At 37.3% G+C, this 17,835-nt stretch overlaps 1 protein-coding gene across 1 annotated transcript in view; it reads right to left on the reverse strand.

Moving 5' to 3' along the window:
* LOC105493667 (CWF19 like cell cycle control factor 2) overlaps window positions 1–15,968 on the reverse strand; it is a 126,237-nt gene extending 110,269 nt beyond the window's left edge. The window contains exons 1-5 of the mRNA XM_071075527.1: window positions 15,849–15,968; window positions 14,133–14,243; window positions 12,927–13,046; window positions 1,671–1,781; window positions 299–418 (exon numbers count right to left, since the gene is read on the reverse strand). Of these exons, the coding sequence (XP_070931628.1) occupies window positions 299–418; window positions 1,671–1,781; window positions 12,927–13,046; window positions 14,133–14,243; window positions 15,849–15,953 (567 nt within the window). The 5' untranslated portion in view covers window positions 15,954–15,968. The remainder of the gene's footprint in view (window positions 1–298; window positions 419–1,670; window positions 1,782–12,926; window positions 13,047–14,132; window positions 14,244–15,848) is intronic.
* Window positions 15,969–17,835: the final 1,867 nt, after the last annotated feature.

Consider the following 17,835-nt stretch of genomic DNA (forward strand, 5'->3'; position numbering starts at 1 on the left):
TACACTGAAACAAAAGTTGAGTAAGTTCACTTTCAATTTAATGATATTAACCTAAATTCAATGTTCACTCAACTTTATATATGCCCTAGATGTATAAATCTAGTAAACCTTGAAACTCACTTCCTACAGGAAATTTATTTTTCTTAAACTGATATATTTCATAGTTCTTCTCACTAATTGTATTAAATACTATAAAAAATAAAATATTATTTTACAAGTTAAACTGCATTTATATAAATGTCTTATAAGTTTATTAAAGGGAAATTAGAAAGTTAAAGCATTTCAAATATTCTCTTACCTGTTTAAGTGCTTGGGTTTTCTCTTGCTCTATTTTCCTCATAGTTTCCTTTTCAGCTTTGAGTGATGATGACGACACAGTCTTAACACACATAAAATCAACAGTCATCCACTCATCCCTCTGTTTAAAAAAAAAAAAGGCAGCCATTTCAATCCAAACTGATTAGAATTTAATAAACACTTGGTAATAAGGGCAGGGATTTTGGAGGCAATCAAATCTGAATCAAGTCCTACATGCCTATATAACTTGAAGCAAGTTTCTTAATCTCGCTATACTTTAGTCTCTCCTCTATAAAAAGGTATAAAATCCCTACCTTTCAGGATTGTTTTAAAGAGTAAACAAGATAACAGATCTAAAGCATCCAACCAAGGCCTGGCACACAGCAATCAAACTTAGTTCCTGTTCACCTTTCTTCCTTCACCTGTGGCTAACAGTGGACAAATTACATTCTTCCTTAGGCAGATGAACTACAACCCAAAATTTGTGAACTATTCAACTGTTAAGTATTGTTAAAAAAATTAAGGCATGAGGTGAAGGGAAAGAAAAACTGTGATGGAACTCTACTCACTATGGAAGGGTCAGACAGAGATAACAGTATAAGGCTTCAGAGATATAAGGGGAAAGTGCCACTTCTTATCAACAATCAAAAGCATGAAAGACTCTAAAGTACAAGAATAGAGAGGAGCACTGACTTTCTCACAGCAGAAGGGAAAGGGGGTTCTAAACATTCAGCAAACAGCATTACTGCCAAAATTATTCATAAAGTATATTGTTTTCAAAGTCTAATTGTTCTCCTGAAGAAATTTTAATCATCTTTCATTTTCATATTCATTTATTCTTCAAAGTTGATACTTCTTTCTTTAAAATCAAGTGGTATGCTAGGTGTGGTGGCTCACATCTCTAATGCTAGCACTTTGGGAGGCTGAGGTGGGAGGACTGCTTGAGCTCAGGAGTTCGAGACCAGTCTAGGAACAAAGGGAGACCCCATCTCTACACAAAATAAAAAATTAGCCAGGAGTGGTGGCACTCACTTGTGGACCCAGCTACCAGGGAGGTCGAGGTGGGAGGATTACTTGAGCCTGGGAGGTTAAGGTTGCAGAGAGCTCTGATTGTGCCACTGCAGCCCAGCCTGGGCAACAGAGTAAGACCCTCTCTCTAAAATAGGAAGGGAGAGAGGGAGACAGGGAAACAGGGAGACAGGGAAAGAGGGAGAGAGGGAGAGGGAAGGAAAGTTAAGGAAAGAGGAAAGTTAAGGAAAGGGGAAAGTTAAGGAAAGAGGAAAGGAAAAAGGAAAGGAAAGGAAAGGAAAGGGGAAAGGAAAGGAAAGGAAAGGGAAAAGGAAAAGGGAAAGGGAATCAAGTGGCTTGCTTACCTTGATAATTTGGGTGTCATCTTTTTCTGACTTTTCATCTTTCATTTTCCAGGCCCTTTCCTTGTCAGGAGTCTGGGATGGAACAGCCTCAACCCACTCATCTTCAGAGCTCTAAGAACATTTAGCATGTAAGTGAAAATCTCAAATTTGCATACTTTGATATAAAAATTCTGTGCTGTTAAGTGGTAGAAATTCAACATCCTAGAAAAAAATTCTTACACTGTATTTCCCCTTTACAAAATGACATTGAAATTTTAAAGAGCCATGTGCGGTGGCCCACACCTGTTATCTCAGCACTTTGAGAGGCTGAGGCAGGCGTATTACTTGAGGTCAGGAGTACAAGACCAGCCTGGCCAACATGGTGAAACCTGTCTCTACTAAAAATACAAAAAAGTTAGCCAAGCATGGTGGCACATGCCTGTAATCCCAGATACTCAGGAGGCTGAGGCAGGAGAATCACCTGAACCCAGGAGGCGGAGGTTGCAGTGAGCTGAGATCGTGCCACTGCACTCCAGCCTGGGCCACAGAGACTCCATCTCAAAAAAAAAAAAAAAAAAAATTTTTTAAAGAAAAAAAGCATATAAACCCACTAGTTTGAGTTAAACCCACAAAACACAACCAAATTATTTTTATTTTCTTATCCATTTATTATCAAGCCAAGAGAAGGCAAAAAAAAAAAAAAAAAAAAAAGGGAACTGCCAAGTAGAGAACACACTTTAGCACAGAGCTTCAGAGACTACCAACATCAAGTAGTTACTCACATCTCTGCTTCACCAGAACAGGGGAAACAACACCCAGGTAAATGAGTTTGCTGTTTGCCCCTAAGTTTCACATTTTGAGATTTCCCTTGATCTAAAACGACAGATAACATTATCTTCTTCAACACCCTCCTGGAGTTTTATACCAATTCCCATATTCTCAGCAAATGATGTCTTCTCTTACCTCATCAAGAAAACTGGGGCCACCTTATCTTCCTACCCACCCCCAACACATTTATGGCTGTCCCTATCCTTATTTCCGGTTAACTCCTCCCGTTTTAAGGCAGATCCTACTCTAAAGGTTTTGATACCAACTCTTTCTGTTCCTCCAGGACCTTGCTCCATCAATTATCTTCTCCTCTCACAGCATCAACCAAAGATCCCTAATGGCCTAAAAATATGCTCAAGCATTTCCCATCCTTTTTTTTTTTTTTAAGGAGGGAAGAGGGACCTTCCTTGACCCTATATATTCCTCCTCTAGCAGGAATTAATCTTCCAGCTTCCATTCTAAGATGAATTTCTTGAAAGAGTAGTCTACACGCACTGCCTTCACACTCTCACTGTCATACATTTTCTCAAAACCGTACAATATATCTATTGTCTCCATTAATCTACTGAAACATCTCCAAACTCACCAATGGCTTCCACTGTGCCAAATTCAACAAAACATTTCAGTCTTCAGCTCTCTAGACCTCTCTGCTCAATACAACTCTGTTGATGACTCACTTTCCTGGCTTCCATGACACCTCTCAGCTCTCCCACTCTTTGTTTCTTCTCCATTTCCTTCATGAACTCTTCCCCCTTTGCTCAGCCCTTAAATATCCATGTTATTTGGGGTTCCATTCTTTGCCCATGAGATTTTTTAATCTCTAAACATTCCCTTTGGGTCGTTAAATCCATTCTGATGGCCTGAACTACAATCAGTTGTGCTGATATCTTTCAAATTTGTCTAACCAAAGTTTCACTGACTAATTATCTACCGTAGTTGGAAGGCATGCTAAACTCAGTAAGAATAGAAAATGAAGCCATCATCTTCCTCTACAAAATCTATTCCTCCTTGTATATTATTGAACTGAGTTATCTGGAACAACCACCCACTTAACCAAGTCAGAAACTCAGGATCGTGTTACCTCACACATTCAAGCCTACCATTTTCATTTCTAAAATATTTATCAAATATACCATACAGTGAATACATGATTACCACAGAAGCCTACCTCTATTCCTGGCCACTACTGATTAGTTCAAAGGTAGGCACCCGACCCAATTCATATCAACCTGAGCCATTCCTCAGGAATCTGAAATCCGGTCTGAATGGGCTTATCTAAAACTAAGAACTGGAAAGGCACTGGAAGAGGCCATTTCTGTCATGAGAAATAGAAATCAGCAAAAAAATTTTTTAAAACTAGAACTCAGGGTAGGGGAAATGAAAAATGGCAAGAAAATTGCAAAAACCATTCACAATTCTAATTCCAGCTATTCTCGAAGCCTAGCTGCATTCCTGCATCTATATGCCCTATGAGAATTTTGTACCCTAATAAGAAACCCTCCTTTTTGCAAAAGCCAGTTTAAATTTAGTTTCTGTTACCTGCAACCAAAATACCAAACCAATATTCTCTTCTTTGATCCTTAAAGTAGCAGCCCTATATCAGATCTTATCTCTCATTTAGACAATTGATTCCAGGAGACCAAATTAGTCTTCTGGACTCCAGTCTTTCCTGCTCCCCTTCTTTCTCCAACCCCTCACCCCAAATACATTTGGAGTAATATAAAGGGAACATCTGACCACTGTACTTCTCTTCTAGGGTTTTCCAGCACAAAGACTGCTAGTTATTCCTCTTCTTTCCTACCAACAGAATCTCATTTTATTTGGAGAAGTAATATACTTCCCATGCTAGAAAGTGAAGCCTTATGATCAAGTGTCCATTTAGATGTAAACAAAAGTATTTTATGGGACTTTCTGGAAGTCAAGTTAAGAAAAAAAGAGCATCCTCTTTCCTGTTATCTGAACTAAGAGGCAATATTGTAAGGATGATGGAAAAGCAAGACAACAGAAGCCTGGGTTCCAGAAGACCATACTAGCCCTAGACTTTCTACCTGACTTATTTCATACAAGAGAAAAATGAACTTCTATATTGTATAATCAATGGCTATTCTGAGATTTTCTAATAAATGCAGCTGAACCTAATTAGATGATACATTCCCTACTGAATAAAGTCAAAGCTCTTGTTTTGCAAGGCCCTATCAATTCTTACAGTTTCATCTCCATTCACCCCTTCCTCTTGTTTTATAATTTAGTACTATCAAATTGCTTATAGTTATATTTACATACATACACACATACTCACATTCATATTATTTCATACTTCCATGTCTCTGCTCTCACAATTCCTTATGCATGAAATGCCAAGCACACCTTTATTTGCCTAATGCTTACTAATCTATCTAGTCTCAATTCAAGCATCATTTTGTCAACAAGTTAGCAAATGAAATCCCTCTTAATACCCTGTACTACCATGGCATCATGTTGGATGGCATGCTAAACTCAGTAACAACAGAAAATAAAGCCATCATCATCATCTACAAAATCTACTACAAAATCACATTATTAACATTATGTATCTATTTATCCAATTAGGAAATGAGTTTCCCAAAGGTTTTAAAAAAATGTTTTTATATTCCCCATGTCTAGAACAGTGTCTGGCAAATAATAAGCATTTGATAAATGCAAGCTGCAATTAAATGAAATGCCTTTTTCTACTCTTTCAATAGCACCAGTCAGAAACTTTAAGCAGTAACCTATACTCATTTTCATAATTATGCACTCACTCACCTTACCACTTCAGCAAAATTAATGCTCCCCATGCTACGACTTCAGTTCTCTTGCTAATTTTAGCTTCTATCTCCATTTTACCTTGAACTCATTAACGATCAAGCTTAATACGCCTCCTGACCTAACACAGCCTTCAGGGCTCTCCTTCTCTTGTGCAGCCTTCAGAATTAACCACACCCCTAATTCTATCTAGTGGTCAAAACCTAGAAGGTGGAACTAAGACAGGAAAGTGCTACCAGCAAAAATCAAGGGATCTTGAGGACTTCTGCTTCTGTCCATGACAAAGTAAATGGCATCAGACTAGAAATATATACAAATTGGAATAAAAATGAACACTACAATCTCTACAGCTTTTTGTCTAAAGGCACATTCTAGACTGTGGCATAGTGGGGTAACCCAAGCAGAACATGAAAACATCACTGAGCCAAGGAAACAGAATTCGAACTCTGTGAAGGCTGAGACAAAGTACAGTTGGGAAGCTACACAGAGAAAGAGTGCCAGAAATCTACTTGAAGGACGCGTGGAGTCTTTAAAGAAAGACCAAGCTGAACATGCTGAGGATGAGAGTCCACAAGGTCAGGCAAAGAAAAATTACCAGGGAGAAAACAATTACCAAAGAGCTGTAAGCAGAACAATCCCCAGAGCTCACAAAGGGCTTGAAGACATTCTAGTTCCTACCATCCAGAATAAAGAAACCTCGCTGAACATCCATGACAATCAGCAGAGAACCCACAAGAGTCATGCCTTAGTAGAAAGGTTAAACCAGCCCTAGAGTAAAGCTATTCTAGATGCACATGAACAAAACTTAAAAACAAGCCTTGAAAAGGATTAAGCTAATTCACAAGTCATTAACTGTCTGCCAAAAGAAAACTCAATACCCTCTAAAGAGGTCAACAAAATCCAGCAGTCACAATATAACTTTCATAAGGTTCAGCATCCAATTAAAAGTTACTAGACATTCAAAGAAGCAAGCAAATGTGACCCATATTCAAGAGAAAAATCATTCTCTTAAAATGATTGAAGAGATAATTGAAACAGAACAGGAAAAAACAAGAGAGAATAAAATAGCAAACCAAGACTATAACACAGCTATCATAAATATGTTCAGGAAAGGGAAAATGTAAACATAATGAGGGGATAAACTGAAAAACATTAAAAAGATCCAAACAAAACTTCTAATGACAAAAAAAGATAAAATAAAGTAACAGTGCCTGAAATGAAAATGTCACTGGATAGCGATAACAGTAAGCTAGACACAGCAAAAGAAAAGGCCAGTGGGCCAGGCACAGTGGCTCACGCCTGTAATCCCAGCACTCTGGGAGGCTGAGGCAGGCAGATCACAAGATCAGAAGATGGAGACCATCCTGGTCAACATGGTGAAACCCCGTCTCTACCAAAAATACAAAAAATTAGCTGGGCATGGTGGCAGGCACATGTAATCCCAGCTACTTGGGAAGCTGAGGGATGAGAATCACTTCAACCCAGGATGTGGAGGTTGCAGTGAGCTGAGATCGTGCCACTATACTCCAGCCTGGCAACAGAGTGAGACTCCATCTCAAAAAAAAAAGAAAAGAAAAGAAAAGAAAAAAAAGCCCAGTGAACCTGAAGCTCATGACATAGCAATAAAATATACCCAACCCAAAGCATAGAAAGGAAAAAGGCTAAAAAGAAAGTGAACACAGGCTCATCAACCTGTGAGACATTATTTTAAGGAGACTACCAAAATGAGAAGGAACAGAAAAAAACACTTCGGAAAAAATACCCTGAAAGTTTCATATTTGATGGAAACTGTAAACTCACAAATCAAAGCAGCACAATGAACCTAAGGCAGATGCTACACTCTGAATGTTTGTGTCCCCCACCAAATTCTTATGTTGAGATCCTGACCCCCAAGACGATGACAGTAGGAGGTAAGGCCTTTGGGAGATGACTGGGAATGGGATTAGTGCCCTTATAAAACATAGCCCAAGAGCACTCTGCCACATGAGGTTAGACTGAGAAGACAGCCATCTATGGGGAACTGAACCCTCAACAGACACAAAATCTGCCAGCACCTTGATTTTAGACTTTCTAGCAGCCTCCCAAACTGTGAGACGTAAGTTTCTGTCACTTATAATCCACCCAGTTTGTTTTGGAATAGCAGCACAAATGAACTAAGACAGCAGAATAAACACAAAGAAATCAACACCAAGACATATCACAATTGAGTCACTGAAAAATAATGATGAAAAAGAAGCCCTAAAAGCATCCAGAATAAAAAGGCACATTATATACAGAGAAAAAAAGATTAAAATGACTACAGAATTCTCAATATGTACAATGCAAACCAGAAGACAACGGAATGACATTTTACAGTGAAAAAAAAAAAAAAAAAAAAAAAAAAGACAACACTATAAACCTAAAATTCTGTCTAGCAAAGTATCTGAAAAATGAAGATTGCTAGTAAGAACTTCTGAGTTTGTGGTAAAAGAAAAAAATAAAGACTGAAGATGAAATAAATCTTCAAACAAAAGCTGAGAGAATTCAATGTCTGCAAATCTATATTATAATACACATTAATGGAAGTTCTACAGACAAAAGGAAAATGGTATTAGACAGAAATTCAGACCTACATAAAATAATAAAGAATATCAGAGATGATAAATCTGTGGGTAAATATAAAAGACTTTTTTCACGTGTGTAACTTATTTAAAAGATAACTGACTAAAGTAAAAATAAAAAGAATGACATTAAAAATTATAAACAATGTGAGTTTATAACAAATGTAGAAGTAAAATATATGACAACAATAGCAAAAAATATAGTAGGAGAAAATGGAATATATTTTGGAGAAGGTCTAATTATAAAAGTAAAATTATATATTATTTGAAAGTTGAGTATGGTAAGTTAAAATATGCATAAGACTTAAAGCAGTCATTAAAAATAAATAAGGTATACCTAATAAGCCTATAGCAGAGATGAAATGGAATGCTAAAAAACACTCCAAAAGAAGGCAGGAAAAGGAAGGAACAAACGAAAAAAGAACAAACAAAAAATAGATATGGAATAACAAGATGGTAGACTTAAACTCATCCATAACAATTATTACATTAAACATAAATAATCCAAACCAGTACTATTCAACAGAATTTTTCTATACCTATACTGTCCAATATAGTAGCCACATAAATTTGGCTGATATAATTTTAATGAATTTTAATTAAAAATTTAAAAGCCATATACAGCTACCAGATTAGAGAGCACAAAAAACACCTAATTGCAAAGTAAGAGCTGTGAGCCGAGACTGCACCACTGCACTTCAGCCTGGGTGACAATGTGAGACACCATCTCAAAAAAAAAAAAAAAAAAGAGGCCAGGTGCAGTGGCTCACATTTGTAATCCCAGCACTTTGGGAGCCGAAGGTGGGAGGATTGCTTAAGGCCAAGAATTTGAGACCAGCCTGGGCAACACGGCAAAACCATCTCTCTACAAAATATATATAGATCATAGGCTAAAATATAAAATGTCTCAAAAACGTTTTAAAAACTGAAATTATACAGAGTATAACAAAATAATAATGAAATCCAAAGTCAATAACCAAAAAAACCTAATAAAATCCACAAATATCTGGAAATGTTAAAACTCATATATACTTAAAACTCATATTCCAGACGTTGTAGTGCACCCCTGTAGTCCCAGCTTTCACCAGGCTGAGGTGGGAGGGTCACTTCAGCCTGAGGGGTTGAAGCTGCAGTGATCTACTGCACTCCAGCCTGGGCAACAAAGCAAGACTCTGTTAATCAATCAATAAAATAAAAAAGAAGAAATTGATAGGCTAGCTAAAAAAAGCAAGACCTAATTACACACTGCTTACAAGAAATACACTTTCAATATATAAAAAAGATACATTAAAACTAAAAAAATTTTGAAAAGACGATGAAAACACACAAAGAAAGAAAACTGAAGAGGCTTTATTAATATGAGACACAACAGACTTCAGACAAGAGTATTACCAAAGATAGAGGAAAACTTCATAACAATAGTCAATTCGTCAAGGTGCCGTCTATGTACCTAACAAAGCTTCAAAATACGTAAGGCAAAAACTGACAAAACTGAAAGCAGAAGTAGGTAAAACCCACAAAACAATTAAGAGATTTCAATACTATTTTCTCAGTAACTGACTGAACAGGTGAACAGAAAATCATTAACACTAAACTTACTGGTATAAATCAACTTTCCCTAATTGACATTTATAAAACACTATACCTAACAACGGCAGAATACATACTCATTTCAAATACATATGGAATTTTCACCAAGAAAGATAATAGGCTAGAAAATAAAATGTCTCAAAAAATTTTTTAAAAACTGAAATTATACAGAGTATAATAAAATAATTAAATTCAAAGTCAATAACCCAAAAGAAGACTAGTAAAATCAAATAGTTGGAAGTTTAAAAACTCATATATATCCATGAGTAAGAAAAAGTGAAGTAAAAAATATTTTGGATGGGACAGCAATGAAAATATAACATCAAAGTTTCATAGAGATACAACAATGCTAAGAGAAAAATTCATAAAATAAACACACATTAGAAAAGAAGATATCGAATCAATGGCGATGCATTCATCTTAGAAAGTTAGAAAAAAAAGAGCAAATTAAACACAAAATGAGTATTCACAAAGAATAAATATAGTTTAAATCAATGAAACAGAAAACACAACCAGAGAAAATTCAAGGAAACTAAAAGGCAATAAATAAAGATTAATAGAAATGATAAGCCTCAAGATAGACTGATGGAGGAAACAAAGAGAAAATAGAAATTACCAAAATCAGTAATGAAACAGGGGATGTCACTGTGGATTCCGTAAACATTAAAAGAACAAAGGAAATATTACAAACAACTTTATGACAATAAATTCGACAATTTCTATGGAATAAATTCCCAGAAAAACCGAAATTACTAAAACTAACTCAAGAATAAATAGAAAACATTTAACACACCTATTAAAGGAATTAACTCTGTGGTTAAACCCATTCCACAAAGAAACTCCAGGACCAAACAGTTTCACTGGCAAATTTTAACACTTACTGATGCAAAAAAAGCACTTACTGAATTCAATACTCATTCAAGATACAAACTCTCAGAAAACTAGAAATAGAATGGCATTTCCTTAATCTGAAAGGGCATGCATGAAAGTCCCACAGCAGACATCATGCTTAAATGTAAAAACCTGAATGCTTTCCACCTAAGATAAGGAACAAGGCAATCATGTCCACTCTCACCACTTCCATTCAACACTATTTTTAAGTCCTAGCTACTGAAATAAGGCAACAAAAATTAACAAAACAGGCACAGAGATTGAAAAGAAAAAAGTAAAAGTCTTCTTCACACATGACATACCATTTACCTAGAAATCCTAAGAAATCTAAAAAAGCTGCTAACACTAGTATTAGTAATATTAACAAGGTGACAAGACGCAAGGTAAATACATCAAAAGCAGTTTTTTTCATTTTTCTTTTTTTTCTGACCCTAATGTTTCAAAATCACTTCTATAATTATATACTAGCTGTAAACACATTTATTTTAAAATTCCATTTACAATAGCACTTCCAGAAAACAAAATAGAAAGAAATACAACAAACGAAATGTAAGACCTCTACACTAAAAACTTCAGAATATTTTGAGAAAAATCAAAGAAGACATAAATGGATAGAGAGATGTACCAATGTGCATAATGGATTGAAAGAATATTTTAACATATCTATCTCCCAAAATTCCTTCCAATAGGGAAAATTCAGCCTTTTCAACAAATGATGCTAGTAAAACTGGAAATCCATGTGGGAAAAAAATAAACTGACACTACATAACATAAATTAAAAATATTAATGGATTATAAATAAGCAAAAAAGCCAAAGCTATAAAACTTTCAGGGAAAAAAAATAGGAGGCCAAGCAGGGTGGTTCACACCTGTAATCCCAGCACTTTGGAAGACTGAGGCAGGAGATCACTAGAGCCCAGGGGTTCGAGACCAGCCTTGGCAACATCATAAGACTCTATGTCTACAAAAACAACTTTTTGTACTACATCTGTAGTCTTAGCTAATTGGGCTGCTAAGGCAGCAGGACTGCTTGAGCCCACGAGTTTGAGGCTGCAGTGAGCCATGATGGTGCCACTGCACTCCAATCTGTGCAACACAGAGAGGCTCTATCTCTAAAATAAAAAAAAAAATTAAAAAAAAAAAATTTAGTAATAGCATAAACACAGGAGAAATCACAATCTTCAGGTGTGCAAAAATTAGGATACCAGAAGCACTAAGAAAAAATGATGAAAAACAAAAAAGAAAATATTTAATAAATCAGATTTCATAAAGGAAGACACAGAATGCCCCATGGGGACTTAAAATGATGCTCTACATCCTTTTTCTTCAGGGAAATACCACACGATATAACACACAGTAGAACAGCTAAAAATTACTAAGACTGACAATACCAAGTACTAGCAAGGATGTGGAATTCCTCGGTGACTCCTACTGCTACAACGGCCTCAGAGCAAATGGACAGGCGGTGGGGAGGGGCAACTGGGGTAGCTAAGGGAGTGTTTGCACCACCTCTCCCCCAACCCCAGGCTGCACAACGTGCAGCTCCAAAAGAGACCCTGTCCTTCTGCTTGAGGAGAGGAGACAGAAGAGTAGAGGACTCCGTCTTGCATCTTAGATACCAGCTCAGCCATAGCTGGCATCCACTAAAGAGACCTTAGGCCCTGAATAACCAGCACCAATAACCAAGTACTACATTGTGGCATTCACTGTGAACATGAGACTTGCTGGATTCAGGTGAGCCTCAGCACATTCCTAGCTGTGATGGCTATGGGGAGAGCCTCCTTCTGCTTGAGAAAAGTAAAGCGGGCTTTGTCTTGCACCTTAGGTACCAGCTCAGCCGTAGGGTGGTAGAACACCAAGAGGGATCTTGGGGTCCCCAGCCCAAGTCCTTGGTTCTTGGATGGCATTTCTGGATCTGCCCAGGGGCGACCCACTGCCCTAAAGGCTGAGTCCCAGGCCAGGCAGCTGACTGAAGACTTCTCGGGCCTTACGGGAACATCAGTGGTAGCCTGCCAGTACTACCTGTGGGTCTATGGCGATGGCTACCCCCTCTGCCTGTGAAAAGGGGAGGGAAGAGTGGGAAGAACTGCCATTCATGGGTTGAATGCCAGCTCAGCCACAGTTCAACAGAACACCAGGCACACTTCTAAGGTTTTTGACGCCAGTACCTGGGTCCCTGATGGCACCTCTGTATCCACCTCAGGCCTGGGGGAACTTGCCACCCTGAAGGGAAAGACACAGGCCTGGCTGGCTTCACCACCTGCTCACTGCAGAGCCCCAGGGCCTTGAGTGAACACAGGCTGTAGCCAGGTAATTGTTATAGCAGGCCTTGGGCAAGATCCAGTGCTGTGCTTAGCAATAATTCCCAAATCACATCCCTATCCTCTTAAGCTTTCTCTGAAATTCAAGATCAATATTTCCAATATTTCCTGGACATCTCCAAGTAGATGTCTCCCAGATATTTTCATATCATAACTAGTAATTATCTTTTTTAAGTTTTCTTGTATTTTAAGTTCCCATAAGTTATACATTCAAATACAATGTTCTCAAATAGCTGCTTTGATTAATTTTAGTACATACTTACTGATGAGCTATCAGATGACTCATTGTTTTTTTCATACTTCTGTTTCTTGCTCTTTTTTTTCTTCTCTTTCTTTGCTTTTTTTAAATGCTTGTTTTTCTTCTTTTTCTTCACAGAGTGTTCCTACAATCATTTTGAACAGGCAAGAAAAGAATTTAATTTCATCTTAATTTAAAAGGATATATTTTGAGAGAAAAAAATCCACATTCTAAAAAACTTTAAATCTTTGATGAAATAAGACCAAGAATATGTCTAAATAAATAAAATATTTCAGGAAATCTTAACACACCTTCTATAATATATGCACTATCAATAAATCATATAACTGAGCCTTCTTACCAGAAAAATACTGGGAAAATTTTGGCTTTATTTGTAGATTTATGTGACAAATATAATCAAATAAACACATATATACACAAACATGTATACATATGCATCTATATACACACAAACACATATACATATAATATCCCTCTATGGTCCCCCCAAAATTTTACACAAGACTATTAGGCCATAAAAAATATAACAAGATAGCACAAACTAAAATTATAGGAAGAGGCGAGGGGAAGGAGCAGGGATAGGGAAAGGGAAGATGTTGATCAAAGGATACAAAGTTTTCATGACACTAGAAATAAGTTTTAGTGATCTATTACTGATGACCAGTTAATAATAATGTATTGTCTATTTCAAAACCATTGAAGAATAGACTTTTAATGTTCTCACCACAAAAAAATAAGTTGATGAGGTGATGGATGTGTTCATTAGCTTGACTGAATCTTTCTATAATGTATACATAGATCAAACCATCACATGTACCCCATAAATTTACACAATTATTTGTCAATTAAAAATAATTTTTTAAAAAATTATAGGAAAACAGACTTGAGACCTAAAAAAATAAGATACAATAAATACATAAAGCTTAAAATGCATAAATTTTTAGGCCTATAAGCTTGCTATAGTGGGCCAGAAATTTGAAGCTAAGTCTTCTACTAGCCAACTCAAACAACAAATTTTGAGTCATAATGTCCAAAATATTACAATATCTTCCTTCTGCCAAAGAAATGAAACTATTCAGCAATGCCAACTATGTGACTGATATTCTGTAACTCATGAAAACATTCTATAAAATTATTCCTCCAATATTAACTTGAATAAGTGCAAAAAAGGACAGATACCCTTACATCAAGTAAACCTGTTAGTATTCACCTGTGAGAATTGTTCGAGTCGCTCATTCACATCAGGTAGCATCCATGTATCCTCACCCCGAAGTCGCTTAAGTTCTTTACGCCTTTCTTCTTTTTCAAAATTGGCTTTGGCCTACAACCAAAAAAAAAAAAAGACAAACTAGCAATTGATCCAACTGCTTTTCACAAAAAAAGGAAAACAAAAACCTCTGGCATTTTTATATAAAAACATTAACTCATGAATGAATGTCTATTCCTTGCCAGGAATTTGCTTCTCCAGTGTGAAAAAAAAACATTAAAAAACAAAACAAAGCAAAAATCTCTCCTTCTGCATTTCCAATCTCCAGTGATTTGAGTTACCAAGCAGAGAGAATCGAGGGACTGAGTTCATGTCCTCCCCTCTCTCCCCTACCTCAATATGACTTGGAATCCCTTTTCCCTTCACCATTCCCATGCCTTACACTTGCACTTTTGCAACAGTTAGACCTCCATGCCTTCAATATGCAATGCCTGTACCCCAATACTCAGCCCCCAAAATGCTTCAGGAAGAATCATCTTTGTAGAAAAAAAAGATCATACTGGTAATTTTTATTCATTCTTCAAACAGTCAAACAAAGCAAGTTTTTCCTAGGAAATCATTCCTACCCTCCCTTTCTTTCCCTGTAATTCCAAAGCTGAATTTGATCCTTTTCAAATTATACGCATACCTCTACTATAAGATTTATCTCAGCTTACGAACCTTACTCCCTCCAAAAAATGCTTGAAATACCAAAAAGGATGACTTATAAATATATATGTGTGTGTGTATATATATGTGTGTGTGTGTATATATACACACATTACATATGTTGAAATTAGGAAACAATACCAACATTTTACCTATCCAAGATTAATCGCCCATTCTTCCGCTTTAAAATCTGGCTGTAGTCATTTTCTCTTTAGAGTCTCCTCTCCCTCTTCTCTGCTGGCTCCTACTCATTTGCATTTAAGCTGGTTTAAAACTCTTCCAACTTAAATTTAAAAAAAAAAAAAAGAAAACCCTCACTGAACTCTCTCTTGCTCTCCAACTACAACTTTTCTCTTTCATTGCCACATTTCTTACATATTGAATAGATTGTCAGATAATTCAGTAGTTTACTTTCTCCATTCTTTGTATGTTACCTCTATGTATTTGAAGTTTAGAGAGAAATACAATGTTTCGCGATCTTTTGTGAGAGGCTAAATATACTGAGATTCGTATTAACTTTTGTTTGGATTGGTAAGAGCTTACAGTAAGTCTGGAATTGATACTAATAGAGACAGGAGAAGGAAATGTCAAACTGAGTATATTTAAGTGTGCCTTGTATGTGTTCCTGAAAAAGGAAAATTTCATTTCAGATACGGTAGTAGCAATGGCTGAGGCCGCAAGACATGCTGGCAGAGTCCTTAAAAGCCGCAGGGGACCTATAAAGTGTGCAGTCCGAGTGATAGAAATATAAAGAATGGATAACTTAAAAGGTAAAGAAACTTGGGGAAAAAAAGATCTCCCTGAAAAGAGAATGAGCATCTAGCACCTGCCAGAACATCTAAAAAACCGGTAGCTACAAAAGGGTTTACCGGAATTGCAAAGGGAGACCTCACCCAAATTAAGGTGAGATTACGTACTGACGAGGTGAGGGAAGGGATGGGTGGGCTAGCTTAAGGGAACCCTCAATTCCCACAACGCTAAATAACTACAAAGGCCTCAAAACAGAGGTACCTGGCGCAACACCTCGGCCCTGGCATTTCGGGTCTGTTCCTTCCGCTCTTCGATACTCTTCGCACTTTCAAATCTACCACTAGCAGCCGCCATACTTGTTGCCATCGTAAAGCTAAGAAGCCGTAGGGAAATTCTAGTTTACGACGGTCGTAATTTAATAAACAAACCGGGACTTCCGGACCCGAGGAAGGAGGAGCACTGCTCCACCAACGGGGCATGCGCATATCTGAGGGCTTTTAGGGTTGGGATTACTGCACCCCGGGTTTTTAAGACCCCAAGAATCGTGGAGGGTTTAATTCTTTCGGGTGCTGGGTTCGACTGTGAGCAGGATTAATACCCGAATACATTTATTATGTACTTTGCACTATATTAACAGCTTTCTCACCGATTTCGTCTTTAAATCGCCTAAGTTGCAAGCTCCTGGAAGTTAAGTTGGTACCTCTCCAAAGTTTTCTGTCGAAGTACCCTTTGTCGCCATAGCATCGTTTCCCTGTGCTGGAGGAATGGAATGAAGGGAGGCTACCAGAAACGTAGTGGAAGCGGGCAGGAAGGGCAGAATTGCTTTGAAGATTCAGTGTTTTGTTTTCGTGGGTTTTATTTAATGTATGAAACACTCGTGAATTTTGCATTGCACTTCACAATTTATCCGTGCTCACTTAAGTTGTTAGAAGTTTACATTATATTTTTTCCTCTGACCTGATATGATTTACTCATACTTATCCGTCCAAGCATTTTTCATTACGATGGGCAATTACTTATTTGTGTGGGGATTTCTTTGTTTTACGGATGTAATGCCCAAACATGAAACTTATAAGTTCAGAAGAATAAGACATCCTAAAGTGATGAAATGCTTTGAGAATAAAAGACACTAAGCTTGGCCGGGCGTGGTGGCTCACACCTGTAATCCCAGCACTTTGGGAGGTCACGGCGGGCGGATCACCTAAGGTCGGGAGTTCGAGACCAGTCTGACCAACATGGGGAAACCCCTTCTCTACTAAAAATACAAAAATTAACTGGGCGTGGTGGCAGGCACCTGTAATGCCAGCTACTTAGGGGGGCTGAGGCAGGAGAATCGCTAGAACCCGGGAGGCGGAGGTTGCGCTGAGCCGAGATGGTGCCATTGCACTCCAGCCTGGGCAAGAAGAGCAAAACTCCGTCTCCAAAAAAAAAAAAAAGACACTAAGCTTACATTTATAATTATAAAGAAGAGGGCTGGGGAATTAATTATAAACGGTACCTTAAAGACGCTAAAAATAGGTAACATAAACCAGGTTAAGGTGAATACTCTTTCTCTTCAGGTTTCATAAAATTTAATGTGTGTTTGCAAGAAGCTTTCCAAGAGTTTCACATTCACTACCATTCTATGACAGTCTGAATCTTGAGCACCCAATGCTTACTTGTTTGACATGCAATAAAAAGTATTCATTTTATTTTAAAATGTAATTTACTAATTGACCTTGTAATATTTAATCAACGGACTACATTAACTGATTTTTGTCATAACTAGCATCAACGTCTTTTCAGATTCTCTTGGAATGCAGAAAAACGATTTCACTGTTTTGCATCAATTCAATAAAAATAAACTGATTATATTAGAAACGTGTGTTTTAATCAGTTCAGGCTGCTATAACAAAAATATTATAGAATGGATGGCTTATAAATAACAAACAAGTAATTCTCACAGTTTCAGAGGCTGGAAAATATCAAGGTGTTGGGCGATTTGCTGCCTGGTGAAGGTGTGTCCTGGTTCCTAGAGGGCAGTACTTTTGCTGTGTCTCATATGGCGGAAAGGGAGAGGGATCTCTCTAGAACTTCTTTTTATAGGAATTCATGAGGGTGCTGCCCTCATGACCTAATCACCTCCCAGAGTCCCTACTTCCATATACCAACACATTGGGAATTAGGTTTCAACATAAGAATTTTGGGGAAACAAGCATTCAGTCTAGAGCAACGTGCCGAGTTATATGAAGAAAACTTTAAAATTTTG

The sequence above is a fragment of the Macaca nemestrina genome, chromosome 12 (assembly GCF_043159975.1).
Source record: "Macaca nemestrina isolate mMacNem1 chromosome 12, mMacNem.hap1, whole genome shotgun sequence".
Taxonomy (NCBI): domain Eukaryota; kingdom Metazoa; phylum Chordata; class Mammalia; order Primates; family Cercopithecidae; genus Macaca; species Macaca nemestrina.